The following is a 26985-nucleotide window of genomic DNA, read 5'->3' on the forward strand; positions in this document are numbered from 1 at the left end:
AGCCCCCTTGCCCCCAAACCCAAACAATTGTCTGGCCTTGGTGTCTGTTCAGACTGGCCGGGTCAGAGCCGGGTGAGGGAAGAAGGAGGTCTGTTCTGCCTCAGTCTGGCTGTGTGGCCTCAGGTCAGTGCTCAACTTCTCTGAACCTCAGATTCTGCCACACAATGACAGACATGGGCCTCCCAGGGCAGAGAGAGCAGGGAGCAGGCTAGGAGAAGCCAGCGGGTTACAGGTTAGATCTTCAGTAGGACCTCCTTGCAAGCGGAAGCAGGAGACAGGGAAGACAAGAAAGTGGAGGTGAGGGGGTATAAACTGAAGCTGTCTGGTGAAACGAAAGAGCAGTGATGGGATATGCTGATGCCTGGGGTTAAATTGGGGGTCCACCCAGCCACAGCAACTTCCCAAGAATACCCCCCTTCCCAGGAGTTCTCTGGGTCCCTGTATAGAGCCAGGAGGGACCAGGGGTGCCCGGATTAGGCTGGGCTTGAAGGCCTTGTAGTCAGGATACCCAAATAGAAGCCACTCCCCCATCTGAGCTCTGGAGGGAAGAAAAGCAGGCCAGCGACACCTAAATACTCTGGGTGGGGGTGGGGCAGGAGCTGCCAGATGAATGTTCTCGGTTGGAGAGACAATCCCAAGGCCAGAGGCAGGCCCTTTCTTTTCTTGGGCCTCAGGCTGAGGCCAGGGGAAGATAACAAGATGAAATCTCAACCCCTCTGACTTTAGCTCGTCCTCCCAACACGGAGGGGGTGGACAGGAGGCCCCCGACAGGACCCCACTGTCTGCTTCTCTACCCACACCTTCTCTGCCTTCTGGGAGTTTCTGTGTTGGTTATCCAGGCCTCCCATTTCACACACACCCTGGCCCTTGGGGTCTAGGATGCTGGCAGCCCTCCTGGCCTCCACTCTCCTTCCTGTGCCCATTGCTAACAAGGCCATGTCTGATCTCACCAGGCTGCTAGCCTGGGGGCCAGCACACTGGCATCCGGGCAAATAAGGCCCCCTCCCTGCTCCTCTGATGGGACAGACGAGCCCTGTACTTGGTCTCCCCAGGCCCTCGGGCACCCCCACTTAGGTGAAGGGCCAAGGACAGAGGCTGAGTCCTTCCCTGTGTCCGGGCCATCCTGCCACCGCCCAACACACACACACCAGGGCCCCTAGTCCCCTGCAGAACTATAGCCATTTCTGCTGACATCTCTAAGAGGGGGAGGAATGTCAGTTAGACTCTCTAGAGGAGGTATGGCATGGGAGATGTGTCCTCTCTGGCAATGGAAGTCTGTGCAGCTGGAGAAATAACGGTTGGACGGAAACAGGGACTGTCAGCTGCTAATGGGGCATGTACTGTGCGCCACGGACCACGCTAGCGTTGGGAGTCCAGGGTTCCTGACCCGGAAAGCTCTGCCTTCTAACTGAACAAGGGCTTCTGAGTGGAAATCATATTCGGAAACGGAGACAGGCAGGAGACTGTGGGAGCAGACAGCAGGCTCCCACCTGATCTGAACTGGGGGAGGCTGGGAGGAGGTGGTCAGGGAGGGCTACTCTAGGAGCCTAAAAGAGGAGCTGGAGCTGGCAGGTGTAGGGAGGAGGAGACAAGAGGAGGGGGAGGACAAGCATTCTAGCCAGAGGGAACAGCATGTAGAAAATCCTGGGGCAGGAAGACAAGTTTGTGCATTTGACGGACAGAACGAAGGCTTGTGTGACCAGAAGGTGGAGAGTGAGGGGTAAAAAGGTTCACAATAAGGCTAAAGAGGAGTTGGGGGCCAGGGGGCTAAGGCCTCCCTAGGCAACCAGGAAATACGGCTTTCATCCTAAGGGAAATGAGTCTCCGAACTTTCCGGCTGCTGTGTGAGAGTGGATTGGGGTAGGTAGAAGGGCTTCAGGGTCTTGCCGTGGTCCAGGCAGGGGATAAGGGGAGCAGGGGGACTGCAGAGCAAGCGCAGAAGGGAAGCAGAGTCTCAGGACTTGGTGATCCACTGTGGGAGACAGAAAGGTGGCGGCTCAGATGGTAAAGAATCCACCTGCAATGCAGGAGACCCAGGTTCAATCCCTGGGTCAGGAAGATCCCCTGGAGAAGGAAATGGCAACCCACTCCAGTATTCTTGCCTGGAGAATTCCATGGACAGAGGAGCCTGATGGGCTACAGTCCAAGAGGTCACAAAGAGTCGGACACAACTGAGTGAGTAACATTTCACTTTACTTCTGGCCTAGAGGTCACCCAGAACAGAGCCCCCAGGAACTCCAGCTGGGAGGACACTTGGGCAGGAGCCTGAGAAGGAGGACCAGGGGACTGTGGTCCCTCGGAGACGGTGTTGTCTCGAAAGCTCTGGGACAGCGTGGCCTTGGTCTGACACGGTGCCTGGGGGCCCAAGGGTGCTCAGTAACCACAGACTGAATAAATAAGTGAATGAATGAATGACTGTGATGAGGTCAGACAACAGGAAGCATTCGGGAGGGTGGAGTCCCAGGGGAGGGAACCAGGAGGCTGCTCCCGCCATCCCCCAACCCTCCCCAGCACAAGGACAAGTGGGAGGTTATTCTGGGGCCTCCTCTGGGTAAATATAGCCTCTGAACGGGGTGGGGGCAGGGTGGGGGGCCGGAGGTGGCTTCCTCGGTTTGTTTGGGGCACTTCCTTATAAGGCTGTGCAGGCCGAGGCGCCTGGGAGGGTGAGGTCAGGGGCTGAGTTCTCCATTCAGCCCAGCCTGATGCTGTCCCTGCCGCCCTGCCGCCGGCTGCTGCCAGAGTCCCAGAGGAAATCAAAGGCCTGGGCTTTGGGCTCTGGCCAAGGGAGCTCAGAGTGCGGCCTCTTAAAGAGCCCCTTCAGCCTCATGTCTATGCAGGAACCCAGTCCAGGGTGGGACAGGGGGGTCTGTCCAGGGTCCTCTCAGAAAGTGATGCCGGAGGCCTCGGTTTTCCCATCTGCACAATACAGCTCAGACTGGGTCATTCCCTGAGGCTCCATGCAGCTAAGAGACCCCGCAGCCTAACCTCTACCCTTCCCACTGCAGGGTCTACACTTTTTGCTCTGATCTCTCCCTGGTAGCTCAGCTGGTAAAGAATCCATCTGCAATGCAGGAGACCCTGCTTCAGTTCCTGGGTCAGGAAGATCCCCTTGGAGAAGGGAACAGCTACCAACTCCAGTATTCTTGCCTGGAGAATCCCATGGACAGAGGAGCCTTTGGGGCTAGAATCCATGGGGTTGCAAAGAATCAGACACAACTGAGCAACTTTGGAGACCAAAGACTCAGAGTCCACTCATTGCTTCCCGAGGCCCTGGCCCCTCAGCTCCCCACTCTCAGCCCCTCCTTGGGGCACCAGCTGCTGCCACTTGACCCTGCGGTGTCACAGCTGCTGTCAGAAATGCCGTCCTGTCAGGCAGGCCTGGAGGAATGTGATTTAATTTCAGCTGGAATGTGCCCTCTGCGGCTGCTCCTAGAAAAGGGAGCGAATGGACACTAAGCCCACCTAAGCCCAGGAAACCCAAGAAGGCTCTGGGCTTGGGGACAGGCCCCTGGGTCCCTGTGAGGCCCCCACTCCCACCCCAGAGGGAATGGTAAGTTTCAGGACAGGCGCTGCAGCAGAAGACGTCATGTGAATGCCGCTCTACTGGATCAAGGGAGGACCCAGGTACCCATTCCAAAGTCCTCAGGCCCACTTGGAAAAGACAAAGGGGAGTCTCAAGTGAGCCACCAGGGAAGAGAATTTTTGGCTCAGGGGCAGGAAGAGGGACAGAATAGCCTCAGGTGAGGGCCCGAGGAGTCTGCGATCAGAAGCAAGGGAAACACCGTCCTCTGTTTCCTCTTTGATGATCCAAAGATTCCACATCCATCTCTCCATCCACCCTGGGGGCTCCTCTCCCTTCTCCCCTCCCTTTCTAACACAGCACCCCCACAGCCAGATCGTTTTTCTTTTCCAACATTTGAGAAGTAAGAGACTCTGCCTCCTGCTCCCCGACCCTCGCCCCAACGCCACCAACCCAAGGTCTCCAAAGTGGACACCCCTCCTGTAACCTAACTCCTGTTTCTCATGCTGTCACGTCTGTCCCCCCTCTTTCCCCAAAGGGACAGACCCCAGGCCCCAGAGTCCCAGGTCCGAGAGGCCCCTTTGGTCTTCTCCTCTTGCAGTCATAAGCTCCCCTCCCCACAGCCCTTATTCACTCTCCCCACCCCCATGACTCAGCTGTGGCACCAGAAATAAACCGAGGCAGGTGCCAGGGGGCCACTGTCGAGGAACCACCTCCCAGCAGCTGCGGGCTCAACTGCTGACAAGCGGAGCCCAGGGGCCCAGGAGGGGTGGCTGGGAGACTTCAGTTTCAGGGGTGGGGAGATGTCTGGCCCCCTCCTCCGTCTTCCCTGCTAAGGAGAGACACCCCCTCGCTGTCAGCCTCACAGACCCCCTCTCCTTCCTGTCTCCCCCTTTCTGCCTCTCCTCATCTTTCACTCTTCCACTTCCTCCCCTCCCTCCTCCCTGGCTGCTTCCCAACTCTTGAATCCTTTGATGTCTCCTGGATTCCCTCTTTTTCTATTGGCCTCATTTCCCTGGAAGTTCTGTGTTGAAAGAGAACTTCGGTTTACCTTGATGGGGATAAAGGTACAGAAAGACATTCTTGCCAAGGATACTAAGAATCCTAAGATGCCACTTGGGGTCCAAAGAACATGGGCCCAGGGGTGTGGGCTGCTCCTTGGCTCGAGTCCAAAGTGGTCAAGCAACAGGCTTCCCTCTGTTAACGGCTTCTAAAGACCTCGAGGAAGAATCATCAGGGAATAAACACAGAGGTCACAAGATCTACCCACTCAGAGTGTTGATAAGAGTCTAGAGTCTTTCAGCGGAGAATTTCCTCCCAGAGTTCTTCCTTCTCCCTCTTTGCTTTTCTCTCCTCTCCTTCCCAACCTTTTCTCCTGCTCTGCCTCAGGCTTCCAGTTCTCCCTTCCCAGGAGGAAGCAGGCAGTTTTACAGGAGGCAGACAGGAAGTGAGATCTCAGGAAGGACCTCTAGCCTGGGGAACAGAGGAAGCTTTCCACTGCTGGAAGCCCGGTACCTGGACCCTCACTCCCGGCAGGGTCTGACTGCCACTCCTGGGGAAAGCTCTCCCGCCCACGGGGGTCTGACAGGCTGAGCATTTTTGGAAGTCTTTGGGAGCTACTGTGTCTCAGAAGGCAGCCAGGACAATGGGGCCCTGTCTCTCTCTGCACAGGAGACAGGCTCACAGACAGAGCCTCAGGACTGGGACAAAGGCACCAGTGAGGTCAGGGCAGGGTGCGGGAGTCGAAGTGGGAGAGTAGGAGAGGAATGGGGAAGGGGGATGTGGGTCAGAGCAGCCTGAGCAAAGCCGGGGACTCTGGTGGATGGAGGACCTCTGGAAAACCCACCTCCCTGGGCTCTCAGGCCCATTCTCAATGCTCAAACCCCTAATCTAGGCTGGGCCTCCTCTCTCCACATAGACTCAGACATCCTCCGACCTCCCTCAACCCCAGGGGAAAGGAAACCCTGTGGGGGACCCCATTTTAGACATGTGGGAAGGTGGCTGGAGCTTAACCACATATCCAGGGGCTTGGTCAGCTGTCTGCTGTGTCCTGGAGGCCGAGGTAGATACAGGTGGGCCCCTATTCGAGCTGCCCAAAGAGATGGGGCTGACACTCCATGAGGGGCCAAGTCCCCCTGTTCAAGCCAAGAGAGGCCACACACACACACACTGGTCCAGGGGTTAGTTTCTGTACAGGGTGCTGAGTCATCCCTAGACCAGCTCTCTCTTCCCCAGGAAGCCCAACAAAGCCAGGAGCAGGCTTCCGTTTCCGGCAGCCCTGCCTAAGCAGCTCAGCAGGTGTCAGGGGAAGAAGGGGGAGGATTCTCACTCCAGCCCTATATCTACCTCTGGAACTCTCTTTATCCACTGATCAGTGATGGTGGATCCCTGCCTACTGCTGTCCTGGAGATTCAGAGAGAAAGCTGATGAAAAGGCTGGGAAACCAAGCCCCCTTCCAGCTCACCACCAGGGTCTCTCGGGGAAATTCAACCTGCTACCTAAACTCTATCTCTGTGAGGATATGTTTCTCAGACAACCTCCCTTAAGAACCCAAGGACAGACACTTCCCCTTCCTCAGCCTTCTTTTCAGACCCCATCTTCAAAGGCCCACTTTGGGCTTGATCCACTTACAACTCCAGCCTAATGCTCTCGACCTCCCTGACGGTGCAGCGCGTGGGCAACTGCAGGGTAATAGAGGGTAAAGCGGGGTTCTGCTCTGGCCCCAGGATCATCTTCCCGGCAGCTCCATAAGGAGCAGCCCTGCTCCCTAGCCACGCTAGGCTGGGTGGGGAGGGCAGAGGCTGGGGCAGGAGAGCCTGGGCGAAGAGAGGAATGTGGCTCTTGGTGGCAGGTAGGCCTGGGAGGCCAGTGCTGGCGTCTCAGAGATCAGCTGGCTTGGGGTTTACATACCTGGGGAAGGCCCAGCGAGGCAGGAATGGCCTGGGAGCCCCTAGCTGCCCCAAACAAGCACTTGTCTTTCTCTGTACTCTCTCCTGTCTGGGTCTCTTCATACCGCCCTCTCTAAACCTCTTGCTCCTCTGGGTCTGTCGTCCTGTCCTTCAGCTTTATCAGGTTTTACTGACTTCTACAAAAGGGGATAAGAAATGCCTGCTTGTGTGAATGTGGTGCAACAGTGGGCACAAGCAGAAGTGTGTACACACGACGGTGTGCACACGTGTATTCATGAGTGTGGCCAAGTGTGGGGAACTGCAGCAATAAGATTCATCCCCATCAGGAAGTCAGACGGCACCCTGACACACACTTTCACCAGGAGGCACAAGGCACAATTCAGTGCACTGCGATGAGGCACACACACAGCCGGTCATTCTCTTTTCAGTGTTCAGAGAATGACCTCATCATCTCATTCTCCGCTGACTCACAGACCCCAGGGCCAGCTCAGCCTGGCCGGAAGTCCTACCCTCCCCCTGTCCCTAGCCCCGCAGCCAGCCGCCCCGCTTCTCTTCCCAGGGCGCTCCTCAGAAAGACAGATCGCCGGCGCCCCCTGGCGGTACCCTGGGACTCCTACAGGTTGGCTCCACCCACGCACGCGCGCACAGGCACGCTCAGGCCGACTTGCCTGCAGCCGCAGCGCCATCTGCTGGCCACTGCCTATGGGCCTCGCAGGTCATTCCCCAGAGCCCAGCCCGCCGCAAGGCTGGGGAATCTCTTCTCTGTGCTTGTTTTCTTGTTCCTGCATCTCTCCTCCTGCTGGAATAGGCCTGCTTGAAGTGTAACCCCCTTCGTTCCCTTCACGCTCACTCTCCTTGCGAGAACTCCCCTCTAGAACCTCAGAACGGGGACACCAGGCACCCACCTCTCTTCCTCTCTGAACCCTCAGCCCCTTTCTCCCCAGACTGAACTCCAGTCTGCTTTACTGGACACTGGGCACTCCAGCTTCTTCCAAATATCCTTACGCTGTTTCCCAAACCCTGTGTTTCATTCATTCCATAAACACTGGACTATTCTGTGCCATGAACTCATATCCACTGACATCTTGACTTCACTGACCTTCAGAAACTAACAAATACAGAAGGTCTATATCCTGTAAGGCCCGGCCCAACTCCACTTTTTTCTCTCTCTTTCACACACACTCACACACACACACACACAGGCATCAGACTTGCTTGGGCTCAAATGCAGCTTTATTTTCTGCTTGTTTTACAGGTACCCCATCCTGCAAACCCATTCTCTTGGGAAACAGAATGAGTGGGTACAGGGGCCTCCAGGGGAATGGAGGGGACAGGATGGCTGGCAAGGAGAGGGCAGTTGAGGCACTTAGAGACCTACTCAAGGCCCTGAGGCCCAGAATAGGAGGGAGAGGGCCTAAGGCAGGACTGGAGACACCCAGATATTGATGTTACAGAAAAAGCCAAACGAATTTTTGGCCAACCCAGTATTTCCCAGAAGCCCCTCTGGGCACTACCATGTGGACTTCAGCTGCACCCCTCTCATGCTGTCACTTCCCGTGGTGGAGAGCATGGGTCTAGGGAGGCTTGGTGGCAGAGGGCAGTGCCTGGGGCTTTGCCCCTTAGGGACCTGGAGCAGGATTGGGAGAGGGATTCAGCCGTGCCTTCCAGTGCCCCACGAGCCTCCACTGACGTCCTTCTTGGGCCTCTACTGGGCGCAGAGCTCGAGCCTGGGAAAGACACACACTCACCCTCCACCCTTGGGCTCCTTGTCTTTTCTCAGAGTCTGCCCTCTCCTGTTCTTGCTCCTTGACCTCTGATCTCATCAAAATACTCTCCCTGGCTCAGCCCTTAAGAGCCCAGACTGTGGCTGCATATTCTCAGACAGCAGCGCTGAAGGGGACCCCAAGAGCATTCAGCCCACCTCCTCTGTGCCCCAGAGAGCGGTAGTGATGACTCCAAGTTTACCTAGCCAGCGATGGGCAGAGCTAGGAGAGCCCAAGGCAATATGGGCTAGTGTCTCCCACCTTTCTCCTCCTGACACTCACAGGCCTGCGGGGCACACAGGAGATCTGGGGAAGCCCCCAGCGACCATTCTCCTGGCAGCGGATCAATGGTAGGTTGCGCTGGGTCAGCCCCTCCCGGCACCGGTAACGAAGCACTGTGTCGACTTCATAGCGCAGCCGTGGGCGGCCAAACACTTCAGCCAGGGGCAGCTCTGGTGGGGGCCCACAGGACACTGCAGGGAGAACACAGTCAGGAACTGGGAGCCCGGCTCGAGCAGTCCCCAGAGCTGGGATGGAGGAGAGGAGTAGGCCACGAGCTGACATACAGAGAGGGGGCGGTGGAAGGGCTTCCCTGCGGGCTCAGCGGCAGCGAACCGCCTGCCCGGGCGGGAGACAGGGGCTTGATCCCTCATCCGGGAAGGTCCCAAATGCTGTGGAGCAACTAAGTTCACCACAACTACTGAGCCTGTGCTCCAGAACCCAGGAGCCGCAAGTACGGAAGCCGGGCGCCAAGAGCCTGTGCTTCGCAACAAGGGAAGCCACCACAGAGCTCCTGCACTGCCAGTAGAGAGCGGCCCCCTCACCGCAACTGGAGCACAGCCCGCACAGCAAAGACCCAGCGCGGCCAAAACCAAATAAAATAATAGAACCGTTTAAAAGAGCAGGGGTTCCTAGTGAGCCTGTCTAATTTGTTATCCCTCCCTTGCTCACAGCCTGGGGCACACTTCCGATTCCTCAGTGTAGTTTTGCACTCTCCTCCTGCACACACATCAGTTCCAGGATTCCCTGGCCCCCACCTCTCCTCCCTCTTGCCTGCCCTCACCCAGCCCCATCTTGCAGGTGTAGGACAGGTGGTAGTTGCAGGGAACATCACTCCATTGTCCCTGATCGTGCCACACCATAACCACGCAGTTCTCTCCGGACAGGAAGTAGCTGTCTGGCTGCCCAGGGTTCCAGTTCTCATAGAGCTGGGAGGGCAGGGGGAGGATGCAGGAGGTAATGAGGAGCTCCAGCACCAGGAGTACGAGGAGGAATGGACCTGGAGGGCTTGAGGAGAAGGGGGTCGAGGAGGGGCACCAAGAGAGGGAAGGCTAGAGGGGTGGGGAGTAGGGGACCCCAAAGGGAAAAAATGTCAGGGGATTTGGGGGTAGGGGTAATGGGAACCAGATGAGAAGAAAAGAGAAGGGGACACAAGGAAGAAGGGCCAGGAAGAGGGAAAGGCACAGGGCCAAGAAAAGGAGACGGAGAGATGGGGGTCACTGGGGGTGGAGGGTAGAAGTGCTTCGAAGAAACGACCTAGACCACGTGAGGGGTGGTCGGAACCTCTCACCAGGGGGACGCCATCTGACCACAGGAAATCCCCTTCGATGGTCCTGTCATTGAGCCCGATCCACTGGTACTCCCGGTATCGATCTGGGGGACAACCGCAGAGACGAAAGTGTGCAGTGAGCTTTGCTGCCAGCAGAGGGCGGCCATTCCCCGTCACTGAGCGGTCTGTGGGCGCTAGCGGGCCAAGTCCCCGCAGCCCCAAATCCACCCTTCCCGGTATCCTTATTTCTCCCTCCAACCTCTGCACACGGCAGGAAGGAAGACAGGGGCGTAGGGGTGAAGGAAGAGGAAAAATACCACTAGGGCTAGAAAAGGGAAAGTCTGGAAAAAGTAAAAACTTTCAACAGCGCCAGAGTCGGGGAGAGTAGATGGAGGCAGGAGAGCCAGGGAGGTGGGGAGCGATTATAAACGAGCCCCCAAGGAACCACCAGGCTTATGCAGGTGTGTTTTCTGCGTACTTCTCAGCCCTCCTCTGCCAGAAGCCCCACTGCCCACGTGTGGAGTGGGAAGGAGGGAGACAGGAAGGAAAAGTGAATGAATGGATGAGGTAAACCAAGTAGTGAGTACCTGAATGAACGTATAAGGGAGTTAATAACACACTCTTTAACTGACTGACTGATGAGTGAGGGAATGTGTGGATGAGAGAACAGGTGGCGAGGGTCGCCTCCCTCCCTGTCCCCAGCCCACTGTTGATGAAGTCCTGTTCCTCCGGCGTGCTGATGCTGGCCAGGTGCGCGCCGTACATCCGGCACTTGTTCTCCGCCTCCTCCCAGCTCCTTCGGGCAGAAAAGTGCTTGTAACAGGCACCCTGGAAGGCGTCCCAACCGGGGCTGCAGAAGTGGAGGCCTGGGACACAGAAGGGCAGGCAGCTTATGGGGAGGACCCCAGAACTCTGAGAGGCTGGGTCCCCAGACAGGGAGACTGGGCTCCTCCCACCGCCGCAGACCGAGGGGCGGGCCTGAGGGCAGGAGGGCGCGCCCAAGAGCGAGCGCCCGCTTAGGAGCTGGAGGGGCCTCGTGCAGGGCGGCCCTGATGCCTTCCTTCTCTGCAGCGAGAGACCAGGGTGAAGGCTGGAGTCCCGACCTGGGTCTCTGCCATCCGCCATCCGAAAGAAAAGCCGAACCTTCCTCTCCTCCCAGGAGAATGGAGACCGACAAGTACTGAGTGTGCCTGCCAAATTCCAGGCTCACAGACTCCCCGAGAGAGTCGTTTTTGGTTCCACTTAACAGATAAGGAAATTGAGGGTAGGCCTCGGAGAAGTTATGTGATTTGTCTAAAATGGTAATTCATTATCTGCGTTTCCACTGCAGGAGGCCTGAGTTCATCCCTGGTAGGGAACCGAGATCCCGCCAGGCGCGCGGTGTGTCCAAGAGCAAGGACAACAAATGGAGGTTCACTAATGACAGGTCCACAGGGGAAGTGTCCCCTTCCCCCTCCGCCCCCCTCCCCCAGAACCAGTGCACTGTGGCAGGGCCTAGGCTTCAGAGATCCCCCAACCACAGCCCCTCAACACACTCACCAACATCGCACAGGTCCCCCCCATAGCCAGGCAAACACAGGCAGCGGACCCCCTCCTCCTCCTCCAAGCATGTCCCGCCATTGTGGCAGGGGCTGGGGACACAGTCACCTGAGGGGAGAGAAGTGAGGTGGGGGGGCAGGGGAGCACAGCTCTGCAGCCAGCCCTCCAGCTCTGACTCCCTTGTCCTGGGGGCTGTCACAGCGTCCTCAATGTTCTCCCTGAAGCCTGAGTTCTGGGTTTCTCCTCTCCTCACTGTTTCAGCACTGGCTCAGTCCTATGCTGGTCATCGTTATGCCTGCCAGTGTGGGTTCTAACGGGACCAAGGGGATGTGTCCAGGAAAGCTCTCAGGGTATAACTCCACCAAGGGGAAAGATATCAGGCTGTTAGTCATGCACCCTGGACTCTTACCTAGCTTCTGGCTCTGCTGGGTGACATTGAGATGGTCACTTTACTTCTCTAGGTCTAGAGTTTAGTCCCCCAGCCCCTGTCATTGCTCCAGGTCTTAGCATGATTCTGGGTAGTTTAGATAGGCTAGGTGGAACTGAAGGAGAGGACAGTCACCATAGGAACAGTGAGTTCTGACCTGCCCTTTACTGCTTCTGAGACCTGATACTGGGGTGGTCCGGGAGGGAGCTAACCTGGCTCCCCCTGCTGTCCACTGGGCAGAGTCATGCCCAGAAGCTGCTGGGGGAAGATCCAATGTACTTCCCTCACTCTATGCCCTCTCCTTCCCCACTGCCCCCAACCCATCCCAGGAATGGAGCCCAGTAGCTCCCCCTGTCTTGCAGCACTGGCTCCACAGTCTCTCAACATCATCCAACCTCTGCCTCTCCTCCTTATCTCTTCAGACTCTCCCCACTCACCAGACTCCCCTTTCCCCCTCCACTTGGGGCCTTCTGAAGGTTCCCCCAGCCTAGAAACCCTTTCAACTCCTTCCTTCTGGTTCCCTCTCCTCCAGGCAGTCTTCTTGGACTAACACACTACCCTGAAGGCCTGCAATCTGTTATCTAGGTCCAGCTCCAGCTGGCTAGGCCATCTGCCTCCTTTTCTGCACTCTCTCTCAGGATGCTGGGTGGCTGCCCCTACGCTGGGCCTGGGTGCTGAAGGGGCTGACAAATTCGACTGCTTTCTGTTCCAGAGGACCGGGAGAAGATGAGCTCACAGACTGACAGGACAGGTCAGGGTTCTCAGCCCAGCTTGGGGCGGGACCTTCAGACCATGCCATCCACTCTTGGAGGCCAAGGCCAGGGCCCACAATGCTTCACTCTGGCCCGAGATCCCACTGCCTGGTGGGGATCAGAGCAGAGGTGGGGGGAGGAGGAGCTGGAGTTGGTTCAAAGAATTTTTCTGGGATGACCTAGCTGTTCTGGGTAAAATGAATCAGCTGTTCCAGCACCACACTCCCTGTCATCACCCTTTCTGCCAACAGTTTCTTCCAATCTGGTGTTGCTGCCTCCCAGGGTGAAGCAAGGAGGGGAGGTGTTTTACTTAACTCCTTAAGCACTAGGTCCTACACAAGGTAGGAGTCCTGAACTCCCTTTCCATTCCTCACACTTTTCTGCTCCCCCTGGGGTCCTCTCTGCCCAACCCTCCAATCCTGGTGGACAAAGACCCTCAAACTTGGGTCTGTGGAGTCCCACCCAAGCCAAAGTTCCCTCTCCCTGGCTGTGAGTGGCAGAACCTGACCAGGAGGGGAAGCTGTGTTGTTGGTGAAGGAACTTCTCAAGACTTTCTGGTATTCCCATCCCCCCACCCCTTTTGGATCAACTATTATACACACTCAGAAAGTTATCCCTGCCTTCCTGCTGCAATAGCGGGCTGGAGGACCACTCACTCATCCCCCAGGTGGTGTAACTAAGACACCACAGATACTTCCAATGGTGCTCCTCTCCCACCAAAGCCCCTTCCCGCCCAGTGCAGCACTGTACTCCAAGGCCAGCTGGGCAGGGAGCCAGTAGTCAAAATGCATGAGCCTAGGTGTGATGCAGAGACCCTGAGCCCACCCTGGACCATCTAGAAGAGTGGTCCTGGGACTAGGAGGATCCCAGCCTTCTCCAGACATCTCCATGTGGAAATTCAGCCTTCACTGAATAGGTAGGGCTTCTTGGTCTCAGACCCCAAAACCTAACTCCCCATTCCCCCTCCCTCCACACTTTCCATCTTCCCTTGCTGATCTGTGTCTTCTCCAGCATTAGCAACTTTGAGATCCTTTGGGTTCAGGGAGGGTAAAATAGCGGGTGAGGGTAGTCATTAGCACAGGAGTTAGTGGAGGAGGGAGAGATCATGGGCATGAAAGTGAGATTCTAACCCCCGTGGATGTTTGCGGGAGGGGAACAGGCTCTTGGGGCACCTGGATGCCAGGAAACGGCCTCCACGCTAGGATGGGCTCTCTCTGTCAGGACCCTGTGTGTGCGGCTCTAGATGGGAGCCAAGAGGCTGGATCAGAAGTGAATACAAAGGGACATATACACACACATGTGCGCACACGCACACACACACACATGCACACACTCTGGGCTGCAGAGGTTTCTCCCTGTCAGAAGTGAGGGAACACAACTCCCAGCACGCCCACAGACTGAGAGACAGACTTCTCTGGGGTAATGTGTAGATGTCAGGGGACAGGAAGGAAGGCAGAGACAAGCCTGAGGAGAGCATGAAGAAACAGCAAGGGGCTGTTAGACCAGTAGGACAGGAAAGGGTGCAGGCTGAAGATGGAAAAGGAAGAGGCACAAAGACACACAAAGACCCAGGGAGAGAGAGAGAGAGACAGAGACAGAGATGGAACCACAAGAAGCACCAAAGAGCTACCCAGCACACAAATCCATGGGATGAAAGGGGCAAACAGCTGGGGGTGGAGACAGAGGGTGCCAGAGTTCTGGTTATAAAGCAGTTTAATAGAGATTTATTTCCAAGGCTTGTTTCCATGAAACAGTTGAAAAAAGTACTTCATAGAAGTAGTTGCTTAAGGCTCTGTGGGGATAAGGGCTCTCCTGGACCCCAAAGGTTGAGGGGTGGGAACGGGACTCCAGGCTTCCCTGATACCAGTGGGAGGCAGCTGAAGGGAAGAGGCATACAGGATGGGGAGGAGGCAGCAGGGGATGGGCCTGGGCCTTGAAGAATGCAAAAGGCTGTGAGGGCACCCACTGAGCAAGGCCTGAGGGTGCTCTGTGGGGCCAGTGAGATGTGAGTCACAGGTAGAGAACTGAGGCTAGGAAAAAGTTCCAGGTGGTTGGTGGTGGGGCTGGGGGTCACAGTGAGGATTCCAGAAACAGGGAGAGGTCACAGGGTGGGAGTCACGGAGTTGGGGGTTATAGGGTGAGAAGTCAGAGAGCTGGGATGGTAGTCACAAAGTGGGGCATCCAGGACTGGAAGCCTGCAGGTGGAGGTGGGTAGGAGAATGAAGGCAAAGGGGCAATGGTGGGTTAAAGGACTATGGGTCAGGTGATCCAGAGCTGCAGGGGGAGGAAGAGGAGGAGGAGAAGGAGGGAGGCTGAGCCTTGGGCAAAGTTACCTGATGAGGGGGCCACGGCCACTCCACCACGGCTGGCACTGTCAGTGGGCAGCACTGGCTGGGCACGCACTGAAGTCCCTGCTGGGACAGTTCTTCTGGAATTCTCTTCAGAGGGGGTCTCCAGATCCCTGGTATCCCCAGGGGCCCGTGTGGCTGGAAGCAGGGAAGGGGCATCCTCGGAGCTTCCTGTCTCCTCACTCTCTCCTCGAGGGGCCCCAGAGAGCTCAGGACCCCCAGTCTCCTCCTCTATCTCTCTTGCCCCAACCAGAGTGGAAGGTGGGGGGGATGCCAGGTTCCCCTCCCTAGGAGTGGGCAGGGTCTTGGTGGGTGGTCCAAGGACCCTTGGAGGCCTGGGAGCCTCTGGCTCATCATAGGGTGGTGGTGATACACCAGGCTGGAGGGCAGCCCTCACTGGAGGCGATGCCTGGGTGAGTGACTCCTCTGGAACGGGCTCAGTGGGGAGAGGGGCCTCTGGGTCCAGGCTGCTGAGCTCACTGGGCCAGGCCCACAGGGCCTCATCCTCCACCTCCTCCTCTTCTTCTTCCTCTTCTTTCTCTTCTTCACCCCTGTATTTCTCTTCTTGCTCCAACACCTTGCCTTCCTCTTCTGAGGACCCCAATGGAGGCACAATGGATTGGGTTTCGAATTCTAGGCAAAGCACAGATGATTCAGCACCAGGGACAGCACCCGCCAGAGGACAGGAAGAAGGAAGGGGAAGCGGTGGACAAGTGGGGCTGGGGAGGGTGAGCCCTGGGGGAGAGGCGAGAGGCTGCCCTGGGGAGGAATTGTCTTTGCTCTGAACCAGAAGAATTTCAACCGGAGTTGTAATATTAAGGCAACACTTGAGAAGGCTCTGTGAGGTGTCATTAGTCCAGGAAAACCTGGTGGTTGCATCTCCCTCTACCAGTCTGTTAAAATTCTGTTTATTTTGGATAGGTGATGGGGAGGAGGGACCAAAGAAAGGAGATCCTGCCTTCCCAAAGGGCAGCTTCTTAGTCCAGGCATCTCCAGATCTAGCCATTTGGGAGTGGGCTCTGCTGGAAAGGCAAAGGTTGGCAGAGGGACAAGGGCGGTGCCTTGCACTACTGTGCTGTTGAGAGGGCAGAGCCACAGTGGGGACAACCCCGGCCTCAGCCCAGGCCGGCCCCTTCTGCCTCTAACTTCTTCCAGGCAAAGACACCCCCAGGATGAGAGACTTGAGTTACCTAGGAGGGTTCTAGGGGCCTCTGCTGGGTCTTCTGGAGTGGAGCTCCCACCACCTCCATCCTCTATAATGGGGATGGAGTAGATGGCTCCTCGGGACTCGCTTTCCACAGCTTCCTGGGGCAGCTTCAGTTCCTCCAGGGTCTCAGTCACTGTGACAATGGCTTCCAGTGCATCAGAGGCCAGGTCAGAGGCTGGGTTGGCTGCCTCAGGGATGGCAGAAGGCTGGGCAGAGTCTGTGGCAGAAGGAAAGTGCCAGTGGGAGGTTAGAGAGGTGGCTCTCCCCCCAGCCCATGCCTGCATGTGAGGGCTCTGGGTTAGACTGAGAGATCATGGAATTCTCTTAATTCTCTCTCATCCTCTCTGTGAAGCACTCATGGGGCCCAGGGAGCACCCCAGGACTTCATCACTCATTCCTCAAGCATTAATCAAGTGTCCACTATGTACCATGCCAAGCAATCTCCTGGGCACTGAGGACGGAGTGCAGAGCCAAATAGTATGATTTCTGCCCCTATTATTATATTCTAGATACAGATAAGCAATTAAACATACATTATAACTTTACCATCTAAAGAACAATTCAGCAGAGTAAGGAGATGGGAAGTACTACTTTAGACAGACTGGTAAAGAAAGGCTCAGGAGAGAAGCCATCCCTTGGAGACAGAAGGATGAACAGAATGGCCTCAGCACTGTGGGACCCTGGGTTTGGGGCAAGATGTGAGGGATCCCAGTCATTCCAAGACTTTAGAAATGGATGGGGACAGGCTGCCATCACCACAGGAGAGCTGAAGGACAGAGAACAGGAAGGACATTCCACCATCACCACCAGACGATCTCAGTGTTGGGGCAAAAGGGCAAAGGATGAGCAGACCTATCATTTCAGGACCTGCTCTCTTCAAATAACCAGATTTTTAGAATGAATTGACTTGTCTCTGGGGAAGGGAACCAAGAGCAGAAAACCAGTGAAGGGAAGGTGGAATTGGGCTAAGAAAAGCCCTGGGGGCTGTCCTTGCTCAGCCAGACAGCACAGGACAGCATGTCCTGCCTGCCTTTGTCACCTGCTCATACCAGACGGAGAAGGCAATGGCAACCCACTCCAGTACTCTTGCCTGGAGAATCCCATGGACAGAGGAGACTGTTGGGCTGCCGTCTGTGGGGTCGCACAGAGTCAGACATGACTGATGCGACTTAGCAGCAGCAGCAGCATACCGACAAGCTAACCTGTGCCCTAGGCTGCTTCTGTCCCCACCTGCTCCCCACTCTAGTCATCCTCCTCCCTAGCTCCATCTCCTGATTCAGTTCCTCTTTCCATTTCATCCCAGAATAGTGCTTGGCATATAATTACAATCAGTGTTAGAAGTGTTAGCTACTGTTATTATAATTATCATCATCACCATTATCCATGTTCCAGTAAGCCTATTCAGATGGACCTGTCTTCCTGTGGACTTGACTTTCCTACTCCACCCAGCCTCAGGCCAAAGCTGTCTGGAGATCAGTCCCAGTGGAAGTAAAGCTTTTCTCCCAGTCTTTCCTCATGCTGGGAGTGAGACATCTTGTCTTCAGTCAGACTCGGGGCTCCCATGGCAGCAGTTGCATCTTCCTCCTTCAGACTAGGGGCTCCCTGAGGGTAAAGACTGTTTCTTCTACCACCATTTCTGCCTCCAGCAGAAATACCAGTATTAGTACAACTAAAGTACCAGTACTACTGAAGGCTCCCAGCTGGGGCAAGGACTCAGATACTCTACGGCAATGCCTCCCTAACTGTCAGTCACCCTTGGCCTGGGCCCTGTGCCTCTCCTCTAGCTCTCAATATAAGACGTGGGCAGGAAGCTGTCTCTACACCCAACTGTCCTTAAGGATCTGCTCCCTGTGAGGGGTAGGGGATTACATCTGTCCATCAGTATTTGGTGTTAAAGAGTTGATACCTTCAAGCTTAAGCTGAAGGCTCTGGAAACCCTGCTGAGGGCTCTGGAGGCTATTTGGTTAAGTGAAGTGGATCATTCCTTGGATTCAGAGAATGTTGGTCATCTCTGCTCTGTTCATGAGCTGACCAGAGATGGAGACATGATTGGCAGCCCAATAGGGGAGAGGGGGCAGTTTAGGCAATGCAGAGAGGTGAGCCCTCCTTGAGGCCACACAGACCAAGTCAGAGGGCACCACCCGCAGCACCAGGAGGCAAATGGCAAAGACCCAGGAGAAACTGGTCAGGGCCAGGGTGGAACTGGAGGGCTCGACTCTGACTGCCTGAGGTTGGTCTCAGCCTCTGCAAGGGAGTGGGCTCACCTCGGAAGCAGTAGACGTTGAAGCGGCTGTGCTTGTTGGGGAAGCCAGTCTGGTTGGGGAAGAGGAAGAGAGTCTTGACACCAGGGAGGCCCCCACCACAGCGCTGGCTGGGGGTGACGATGGGGTAGCGCACACTGCCATCAGCCAGCCAGCCAGGGCTGCAGCGGTCCAGGCCACCATCCCAGGCTGCATACAGCTGGCCGGTGGTTGCAATCTTAGCACCCCGCTCCTGGCAGTATGTCCGCGCCTCCTCCAAGGTCAGCTTGTCTGGAGGGGCACCCAGGAACAGCTCTCCTGGGGAGGAAAAAGAGGCTGGGTTACCAGGAAGGTAGCTCCTTCCACCCGGGGCTCCCACTGGGACTCTGGGCAAGCTCCTCTGGGCCTCAGTTTCCTCATCTGTGACATGGAGCCCATCGTCCTACTTCACAGGATCAAAGTCTTGACAGAACCTTGCTGCTGCTAAGTCACTTCAGTGGTGTCCAACTCTGTGCGACCCCATCGACGGAAGCCCACCAGGCTCTCCCGTCCCTGGGATTCTCCAGGCAAGAACACTGGAGTGGGTTGCCATTTCCTTCTCCAATGCATGAAAGTGAAAAGTCAAAGTGAAGTCGCTCAGTTGTGTCTGACTCTTTGCGACCCCATGGACTGCAGCCTACCAGGCTCCTCCGTCCATGGGATTTTCCAGGCAAGAGTACTGGAGTGGGATGCCATTGACAGAACCTTAGGATGGATACTACTACTCAAAGGAACCTGGCCCAACTTCCTCATTCTGCAAGGAAGGAAACTGAGGCTCAAAGATGCTAAAACGTAAAGGGATGTATGGAACCTTCTGGTGGGTCTGATGGTAAAGAATCAGCCTGCAATGCGGGAGACTGGGGTTTGATCCCTGGATCAGGAAGATCCCCTGGAGAAGGGAATGGCTACCCACTCCAGTATTCTTGCTTGGAGAAACCCATGGACAGAGGAGCCCAGTAGTGCATGGGGTTGCAGAGTCAGACACGACTGAGCCACTAACACTGGATATCCACCAAAGAGATGTACAGCAGGTGGCAGCAGAGTCAAACTCAATCTCCTATCTCAGCCACCTGTCTGGAGGCTTTGGCTGTGAACCTGTCTCTATGACAGTGTTTGGACTTGTCTCTATGACAGCGTTTGGAGAGAGGGACACTGTTTCCCTTACTCCTGGCTACACACTTAAACACAGTATGGTAAGGTCCAGCAGAGGCCCAGGAGGACCTAAGGGCAGCCCTGGAGAGGGGTCTCTTCCCCTGGGAACCTCCCACCCCCAATCACCATTTAGTTCTTCAGCATAACAGTAAACATCATAGAGGTCATCGGGGTCGACCACTCCGTAGTTCCGGACCCCAGGGAAGCCATCCATGTCTCCATAACAGGCCTCTCGTGGCGTCTGGATGGGATACCTGGGGCGGAGGTACAAATGCCTTCACCAGGAGCCGTCCTGTGGTGACCCCCGCCCCCCACCAATCACATTGCTTTCAGTGCAGCCAAGTGTCTTCTCAGCTCTGCAGAAATGCATCCCCGCCAGCACACAGTCCTAACCCGCCCGCCGCAGACCAACTTCGTCTCCCACAGGCAGGGAGCCCTATAGGGCCCGCCTGTGGCAGCAGCCGGCAGCCCCTGGTAGAATCAGAAGCCATAGCCCCCTCAGAAACAACTAGAAATTCGTGGTCAACAGCCCCAGCCCACCTCACGGTCTGGTCGGACAGCCAGCCAGCGTCACACTGTTCATAGCCCCCGAGGTAGGCGGCATAGAGCTGCTCCGGAGTGGCGATTCGGGCTCCGATGCGGGCACAGGCCTCCTGGGCCCCAGCGAAGGAGAAAGCGTAGCGGGCAGAGCCCTCCCGGTAGAGAAAGACGACCCCTGAGGGGCAGAGAGGACCCTGAGGCGGGATCACCCAGCACACTGACTTCCCCTTACTCTCCTTGTCACTCCCCTGTAGACAAAGGGTAAAGTCCAGATTGTGCTCACTCTACAGCATGAGGGACTTAATTTAGACTGTGGGTAGAATTTTCCTCCGCCTGAAGAAAGAAAGGAGGTAAACTCCTTTTCCAGTTCGGTCTGCGTCTTCTAGGCGTCTGCTTCCGTCCCACACAGTGGGCTCCCCTCCCCTTCTCCGGGAACCCTCTCCATCTCCGACCTCTCACCTTTGACCTTGACCTCCACCGCGTCGCTGCTGTCGTCGATGCCGTGCTGGACCTCGCAGCGGTAAATGCCTGAGTCGTTGGGCCGCAGCTCACTCAGCACCAGGGAGACGTCGGTGAGTGACGCCGGGTAAGCAGGCAGTGCCACGCGGAACCGGTAGGCCTCGCTCACCTTGACGCGTAGGCCCCGCGCCACTAGCACCTCGGCCTCCCGGCCGCCGGACAGGAAGGTCCACTTAACCCGCGGGGAGCCCTGCGCGGCCCGGCGGCTCGGCGACGGCCGCAGGTAGTGAACGTGGCATGGGATGGTGAGGGCGCCGCCCAGCACGCCCTGCAGCGGCGCGTCGCCCGCGATGCGCACGCGGAAGGCCCTGTCCTCTGTGGACGGGCGGAGCCGGCTGGAACTTCGCGTTGTAAATCTACCGCGCCCCACCCCGGGGTTTCTAAGCCCCGCCCCAGGATCCCAACGCCCCGCCCTCGGGTTTTCGTAACCCCGCCCCCCGGCCCCCAACCAGGAACTCAGGGCTCCGGCCGCTGAGTCCTGCAAACTCACCTGTAGGTCCCTCACGCCCACCCCTCAGGGTCGACAGACCCGTCCACAAAGTCTCTCAGCTAGTTTTGCCCCCAGAGCCTCCCAATACCACCCTAGGATTCCGGGGCCCCACTCTGGGTCCTCAAGCCTCACCCCTGGGTCCTGCAACCCTCTTCTCAAAATTTCCCTAGTCTGTTCCTTCAGAGCCCCTTTCTGGATTTCTTCCAGTTCCATCCCTGTTCAGCCTCGCAGCCCCATTCATAGTCCCGGAGGGTCCCCCATCCTCCACCCTAGAGACCGACAGCCTTGTACCTAGTGCCCCACCCCAGCCCTACTCCCCAAATTCCATCACCCTATCAAGGGCCCACAAATCATCCCTGATTTTCAAGTGTCCCTGCATAGGCCCTCCCCCACAGTGCTCCCAATTCCTGGGCCCTCGAGGCTGACAGAGGTTGCTTAGGGCTGGACAAGAGGCTCCTTCCTACCACAGGGGAGATGTAGGAGACAAACCGTGACCCTGAGTAGGGTTACTTACCTGAGCTGTCTCCTTCCAGAGCATCAGCCAAGGCCACAGGGATCCAGGCCAGAACCAGGGTTGCCAGGAGGGGCAGGAACAGTGGGGCCATGCTGCAGGATGAGGGAGGGACTGGAGGAGGAAAGATGGGATTAGACCTCAGGATGGACTTCTGACTCCCCACCGGATCCACATGGATCATACATATCCTGACTCCAGGAGCCCACTGTCCCCACCTCACTATTTATTAACACTCCTTCTGATCCCTGTCTCCCCCCAGGGGATTCTTATTCAGAACCAAGACCTGGGTGCTGTCAGCTCACCATGTGACTTCAGGCAAGTTCTTTATTCTCTCATTAAGCCTTTATTTTCTTACTTGTAAAGGAGCACCATTACTACCACTTCACAGGTTGTGATGAGGCTATGTGCTTTGAGAGTGCATTCCATCAAAAAAGAAAAACAACAGAAACAAATAAACCCTGCATACAGTAAGAGCTCAACAAGTGCTTATGGCATATAGCATAATGGCAGATGCTATTATGCTTAGAGTCCCCTCTGTCCTCCCAGGGCCAGACTTGTTTGGACCCTCCTCCTCCCACAATACCTATCCAACTTTTCCTCCCTATACCTTCCTCCCTAGCTTCCTCCAGGAAGACTTCCTAGACTAAACCCAGGCAATGTACAGCTCTCTCCAGTCTAACCCCTCCTTGACCTCCCCCCTCTACACTGCACCATTACTTATAAGGAAACTCTTCTCTTTACCCCCCAGCATCCTCCACCCCCTCCTCCTTGGCTGCCTTCTCCCTCCTTCCCAGCCTTTCCTTTCTGCCTGGCACGGGCTTTCCCACCGGATCTCCTGGCTCAGAAACCAGCTGGGACAAAGCCCCTGTCTCTGCTAGTCTGGACTCCATCCAGCCTCTTCCTCCCCCAACTCCAGCACCAGGCTAAGGGGGATGTGTGAGAATAAATGAGAGGGACCATTTCCCATCTGCTCTTGGCCATCAGAAGCTCTGAGAACTCAGACTATTCCTCTGAAGATCTCAAGGCACTTATTACACTCTCATAATGGATGGGTGGGGGTGGGACATTGAGAAAGGGCTCAGAGAGGGATAGGGTTGAAACTGAGTCCCCAGTGAAACCAAGTCAAGTACCAGGCCAGTGTGCCCCAAGGAGGGAAGGCTGCAGAGCCAACTTCATTTTTAATGGTTGGCCTAGCCTCAAAAGAGCATGGAGTCCCAAACTGCCATGGAATAGGCCAGGGGTGCAGCAGGAGAGATGAAGGTTAGACTATAAGCAAGACTTCCTTGACATCAGGCTTCTTCCCACTGGCTACTCCCCATCTTCCCTGACCAATCAGGCTCTGCCCTTGTATATATATATATATATCCCATTTCCTGAGCCTGAGCTGATAGGAAATTACCCTCTTCTCCCAGATCCTCCCAAAGATCCCAGATCTTCCTAAGGACGCCTCCCCACCACTGTGATCTCCGTTTCCCCAGTGTGGCTGGGCATCATTTCCTCAGGGTCAGAGGTGGGGGTGGAATGGCAGGAGCCAGATACCCAGAGCCTCTCTTTGACCTTTGAGAGGGAGGAGGTTCTTGTTGGGACCCAATCAGAGGAAGCTGGGAGCAGCTCTGGGCATGGGAGCACTTGAGAGGACTGCTTTCTGGGGTTGGAGAGGGGACCATTTGGCATGAACAGTCAGTGCCTGCCGGGTGCTTGGGAGACTGTTTTGCCATGCCTTTGAGCTGTGCCAGGTCCTGAGCTAGGCCGCTCTCTGGCGCCTTCCCTCCCCTCTCCCTGGGCTAGGGCTGGAGCTACTCACAGCTCTTTGACGGGCGGCCCAGAAACCCATATAGTTGGAACCACTCTGGGACCAACACCCTAGAACCTCCTTTCACCCCTGTTACGTAGGTGGGGGAATGAGGGGAGAAAGTCTGAAGCTGATGAGGACCTGGATGTGCTGAATCATGGAGGGTATCCCACCCCTACCTCCAGGATTGGGAGTCACTGATTAGCAAGGCCAGGAGGGTGGCTCTGATTGTGTGGTTCTTAGGAGCAGAGAGTTCTGCACACCTCCTACCCCCTCACCAGTCCCGCCAAGCTTGGACCTCAGCCCCTTCCTGGAATAGCTAGAAGTCCTGAGAAAACTTAAGCATCCCCTCTTTTGGTCCAAGACTTAGACTCAGGGATCCAAGCCTTAGTCTCCATCCCACACATCCTCCCACCTCCGTTCCATCTTCTCATTCTCCAGAGCTGGACACACCACTCCATCTCTAACCTCAGGAGCTCAGCACTCTTCCTGTCCCTTCCCCTGATGCCACACCATTCCTCCACTCCAGTTTCTGGATTTCTGCCCTTGTGTTGAGTTTCCCCAGCTGTTTGGGAAACTTCCCTCATGTTACAACATTACCATTCCTGTCTGACGATGGATGTCTATCCCCTCACAGGCTTCATAAATCCAGTCCACAGAGAATCAAGACCAGGCTGTGTGTGCCCACCATCTCCATGCTGAATGTCCACCAGCTGGCAGTGCAAGGTCTGTCCCATAGGAACTGAGCTCCAGTGCTCAGCAGAGTCAGCAGGGATGCACAGGAGGCCAGAACTTTGGTCACCTCAGGGGGGAAGCTTTCAGCTATCCCCTTTGAGGCCCTGTGAGGGGCAACAGGAACCTACACAATATCATTGAGGCCTTAACAGGGCCTACAGGAGTAATTGCAGTCATTGTAAAAAATAGGCTTATTTATTGGAAGCACAACTAATAATATGATTAGCAACATCGCCAGCTGAGCTATTGTGAATTATAAAACCTGAAATGTGGGTGATGCTGTTATCAACGGCAAAGTTAGCCATGACAGTACAGGCACTGGTAATACTTGGGGTGGATCTGTGGGTAACAGTGTCCCTTGATCTCACTGTATTACCTGGAATAGGAATAACACAGATACTAATGATGCTAATAAAATTGATGGCAAATCTTAGTCCTGTTAGAACCCCGTGGGCTGAGCTATTCTGATAGGAAGGGAGTATGGAAGTACTTGACGGGGGAGGGGAGTGCTTCCCAGCCCAAAAGCAGTGCTAGGAAGGAAAACAGGAGTGCTAACTGGAATTCCAGCTGACAGTTTCGGACTGTCTACCTGAGCCAGGCCTCTTAACTAAATGCTTCCCATGTATGCCTGTGTGCATGCTAAGTTGCATCCAGTCCTGTCTGACTGTTTGCGACCCCATGGACTGCAGCCTGCCAGGCTCCTCTGTCCAGGGGATTCTCCAGGCAAGAATTTTGGAGTGGGTTGCCATGCCCTCCTCCAGGGGATCTTCCCCACCCAGGGATCGAACCCTTCTCTCTCATGTCTCCTGCATTGGCAGGCGAGTTCTTTACCACTAGTGCCACCTGGGAAGTCTTTTCCATGTATAACCTCAACTTTAAGAAAAATACTCTTTAGGCATTACATCAATGAGGAATCCGAGGTTCAGGGAGGTCAACTAATTTGCCCAAGGTCACTTATTGAGTAAGTTGGGATTCCATTTCCAGTGGGCGCCAGGACCACCCAATACAGAGGCTCCTGTCGGCTGTCGCGCGAGCTACGAGGAGGTACCCCTAGGGTGGCCCGCCCCGGCTCCTCCCGCGCTGCTGCCTGCACCGTGGGTACCCAGGGGCGGAGGATGAAGGTCGGAAATCTCCGCCGTAGTGCTGGGACTGGAGCCCGCAGCAGGGAAGACGCGAGAACCCAGAGGGGCGTTCCCATGAGCTCGCGGACTCGAGGGGGCTGCGGGTTAGACTGCAAGCAGCAATGGGGGTGCCAGCGGCAGAGCTGGAGATGGCAGGATTGGTAGCAGGGGCCGTGGGCGCTCCGAGCTGGCCGACAGCCGGCCTCGCCGAGGTGTCAGGGGTCTGTGGGGTGAGTGCGCCGGGGCCGCGGGAGGCAAAGGCTGAGGGGTCGGGGCAGCAGACCACAGGGCAGCCGCCGGGAGCGCCCTTCTCTCTCCCTCCCAGCTGGGAGGCCGGGATGCCGTCACACTCACCTACCGGCAGGCAACTGAGGACCGGGGTGGGGGTGAGGCACCGCGAAGTTTGCCCCCTCCTCTGGGGGTCTCTTCTGGGTCCACGGCTCGGTCCTGCAGCTGCAACCGAGACTGCGGCGGGGACTGCGCGGGCGCGAGGAGAGGCTGGGCCCTCAAGACTCTCGGAAGAGGGCGCCGGGCCGCTGGGCGCCGCACAAAACCCCCTTTCTTTCCCCCCGCCCCCGCCCCGCCCTTCCTCGAAGCCGCCCCTGCCCCCAGGCTGGGAACGCGGGGGGCTCGGGAAGATCACGCGACCCGCTGCCTTCTCTGCATCGGTTCCCGGCGGCGGCAGCCGCGAGAGCAAGGACGAGCGAAGTAGGACATCGTCCTGGGGATGAGAAGCCGAAGACTTGGAGTAGGGAGGGAGGGAGGGAAGGCAGAAGGGGCGGGCAGGGAGCGCTCGCGATCTACAGGATGATGTTGCAGCTGGAGGGATGGAAGTTAGACTGTCGGAGGGACTTCCCGTTTTTCAGGGGGAGAGGAGGAGGGACTCAGCCAGTAGAGAAAAGGATGAAGGGAGAATGGGAGGGAGGCTTTGCTCCTGGAGAGACATCACACGTATAAGTGGGGGAGGGAATCTCTTTTTTGGAGGCAGGATCAGGTGCAAGTGACCTTAGCCACCTCCCTGGAGGAAGCTCTGATTGGGTTTTGTCTTCCGTGATGCTCCCACTCCCTGCACAGAGGAGGAGCTGACTTTGCAGCTGGAAGGATGGAGGTTAGGCAGCAGATTCATGGGTTAAGGAAAGCAAGTCAGGACCTCTCTAGACATGGAGGAGGGGACGTGGCACTGTGAGCGGACATTACTGGTCATGCAAACCAATGTGCAAAATGCAGGCGTTGCTGGGAGCCCAGAGGGACCGTAGGCCAGAGCTGTCGCTGATGAATGCACAGCCTGGTGCCAGGGGGTGGGCCTTGAGAACTGCCCAGCGGCTGGGGACTCCTCAGCGCCCAGAATACCAATGACACCCCCTTCACAGCTCCAGAGCCTCTGCCTCCCTCTTCTTTCCCAGGCTCTCTCTCCTTCCCTCCTCCCTCCTGGGATTCCAGGCGAAGTCCATGGTACAGACTGCGGGCAGGACAGCCAGACGCCTGGATTCTCTCCCCTGGATACCAGGGAAGGCATTGAGGATAGATTGTCAGGGGCTTGGATCCCCACAAACTCCAGCAGCACCTCCAAAATATCCCAAGGAAAGTGGGCTGCCTGTAATGGAAATGCAACCTCAAGGCAGGTCCCTTGCCCATCCAAGTCACTTCTGTATGGGATTCTGGACTGCACTCTATTGGATGCCCCAACTGTCCCACTCATCACTGCCTGGGCTGCCATTCCCTGTGCTGTGGACTTGGCTCCAAAGGTCTTGAGAAACTCACAAAACAAAAAACCCTCAAACAGAAAACTCTCCTCTCCAAATCCTTGAGGACCTAAAAGGTATTATTCT

General features: G+C 56.3%; 1 protein-coding gene across 4 annotated transcripts; it reads right to left on the reverse strand.

The window, feature by feature from the left end:
* Positions 1-7644: 7644 nt before the first annotated feature.
* Positions 7645-25708, reverse strand: BCAN (brevican). Of its 4 annotated transcripts, none has more exons than XM_019953101.2 (14): positions 25515-25706; positions 21509-21619; positions 20445-20819; positions 19986-20160; positions 19572-19699; positions 18279-18572; positions 15998-16231; positions 14793-15440; positions 11281-11388; positions 10449-10607; positions 9763-9845; positions 9256-9400; positions 8475-8665; positions 7645-8156 (listed from the first exon to the last, which is right to left on the reverse strand). In XM_019953101.2, the coding sequence occupies exons 2-14, from the start codon at positions 21597-21599 to the stop codon at positions 8049-8051; spliced, it is 2739 nt and encodes a 912-aa protein (XP_019808660.2). In that variant the 5' UTR covers positions 21600-21619; positions 25515-25706; the 3' UTR covers positions 7645-8048. The 4 variants fall into 4 exon arrangements, 3 of the variants coding, with proteins under 3 accessions (XP_019808660.2, XP_070640758.1, XP_070640769.1); XM_070784657.1 differs by having other exon boundaries at positions 25511-25706; XM_070784668.1 differs by lacking the exon at positions 25515-25706 and adding an exon at positions 21811-21904.
* Positions 25709-26985: the final 1277 nt, after the last annotated feature.

The sequence above is a fragment of the Bos indicus genome, chromosome 3 (genome assembly GCF_029378745.1).
Source record: "Bos indicus isolate NIAB-ARS_2022 breed Sahiwal x Tharparkar chromosome 3, NIAB-ARS_B.indTharparkar_mat_pri_1.0, whole genome shotgun sequence".
Classification (NCBI taxonomy): Eukaryota; Metazoa; Chordata; class Mammalia; order Artiodactyla; family Bovidae; genus Bos; species Bos indicus.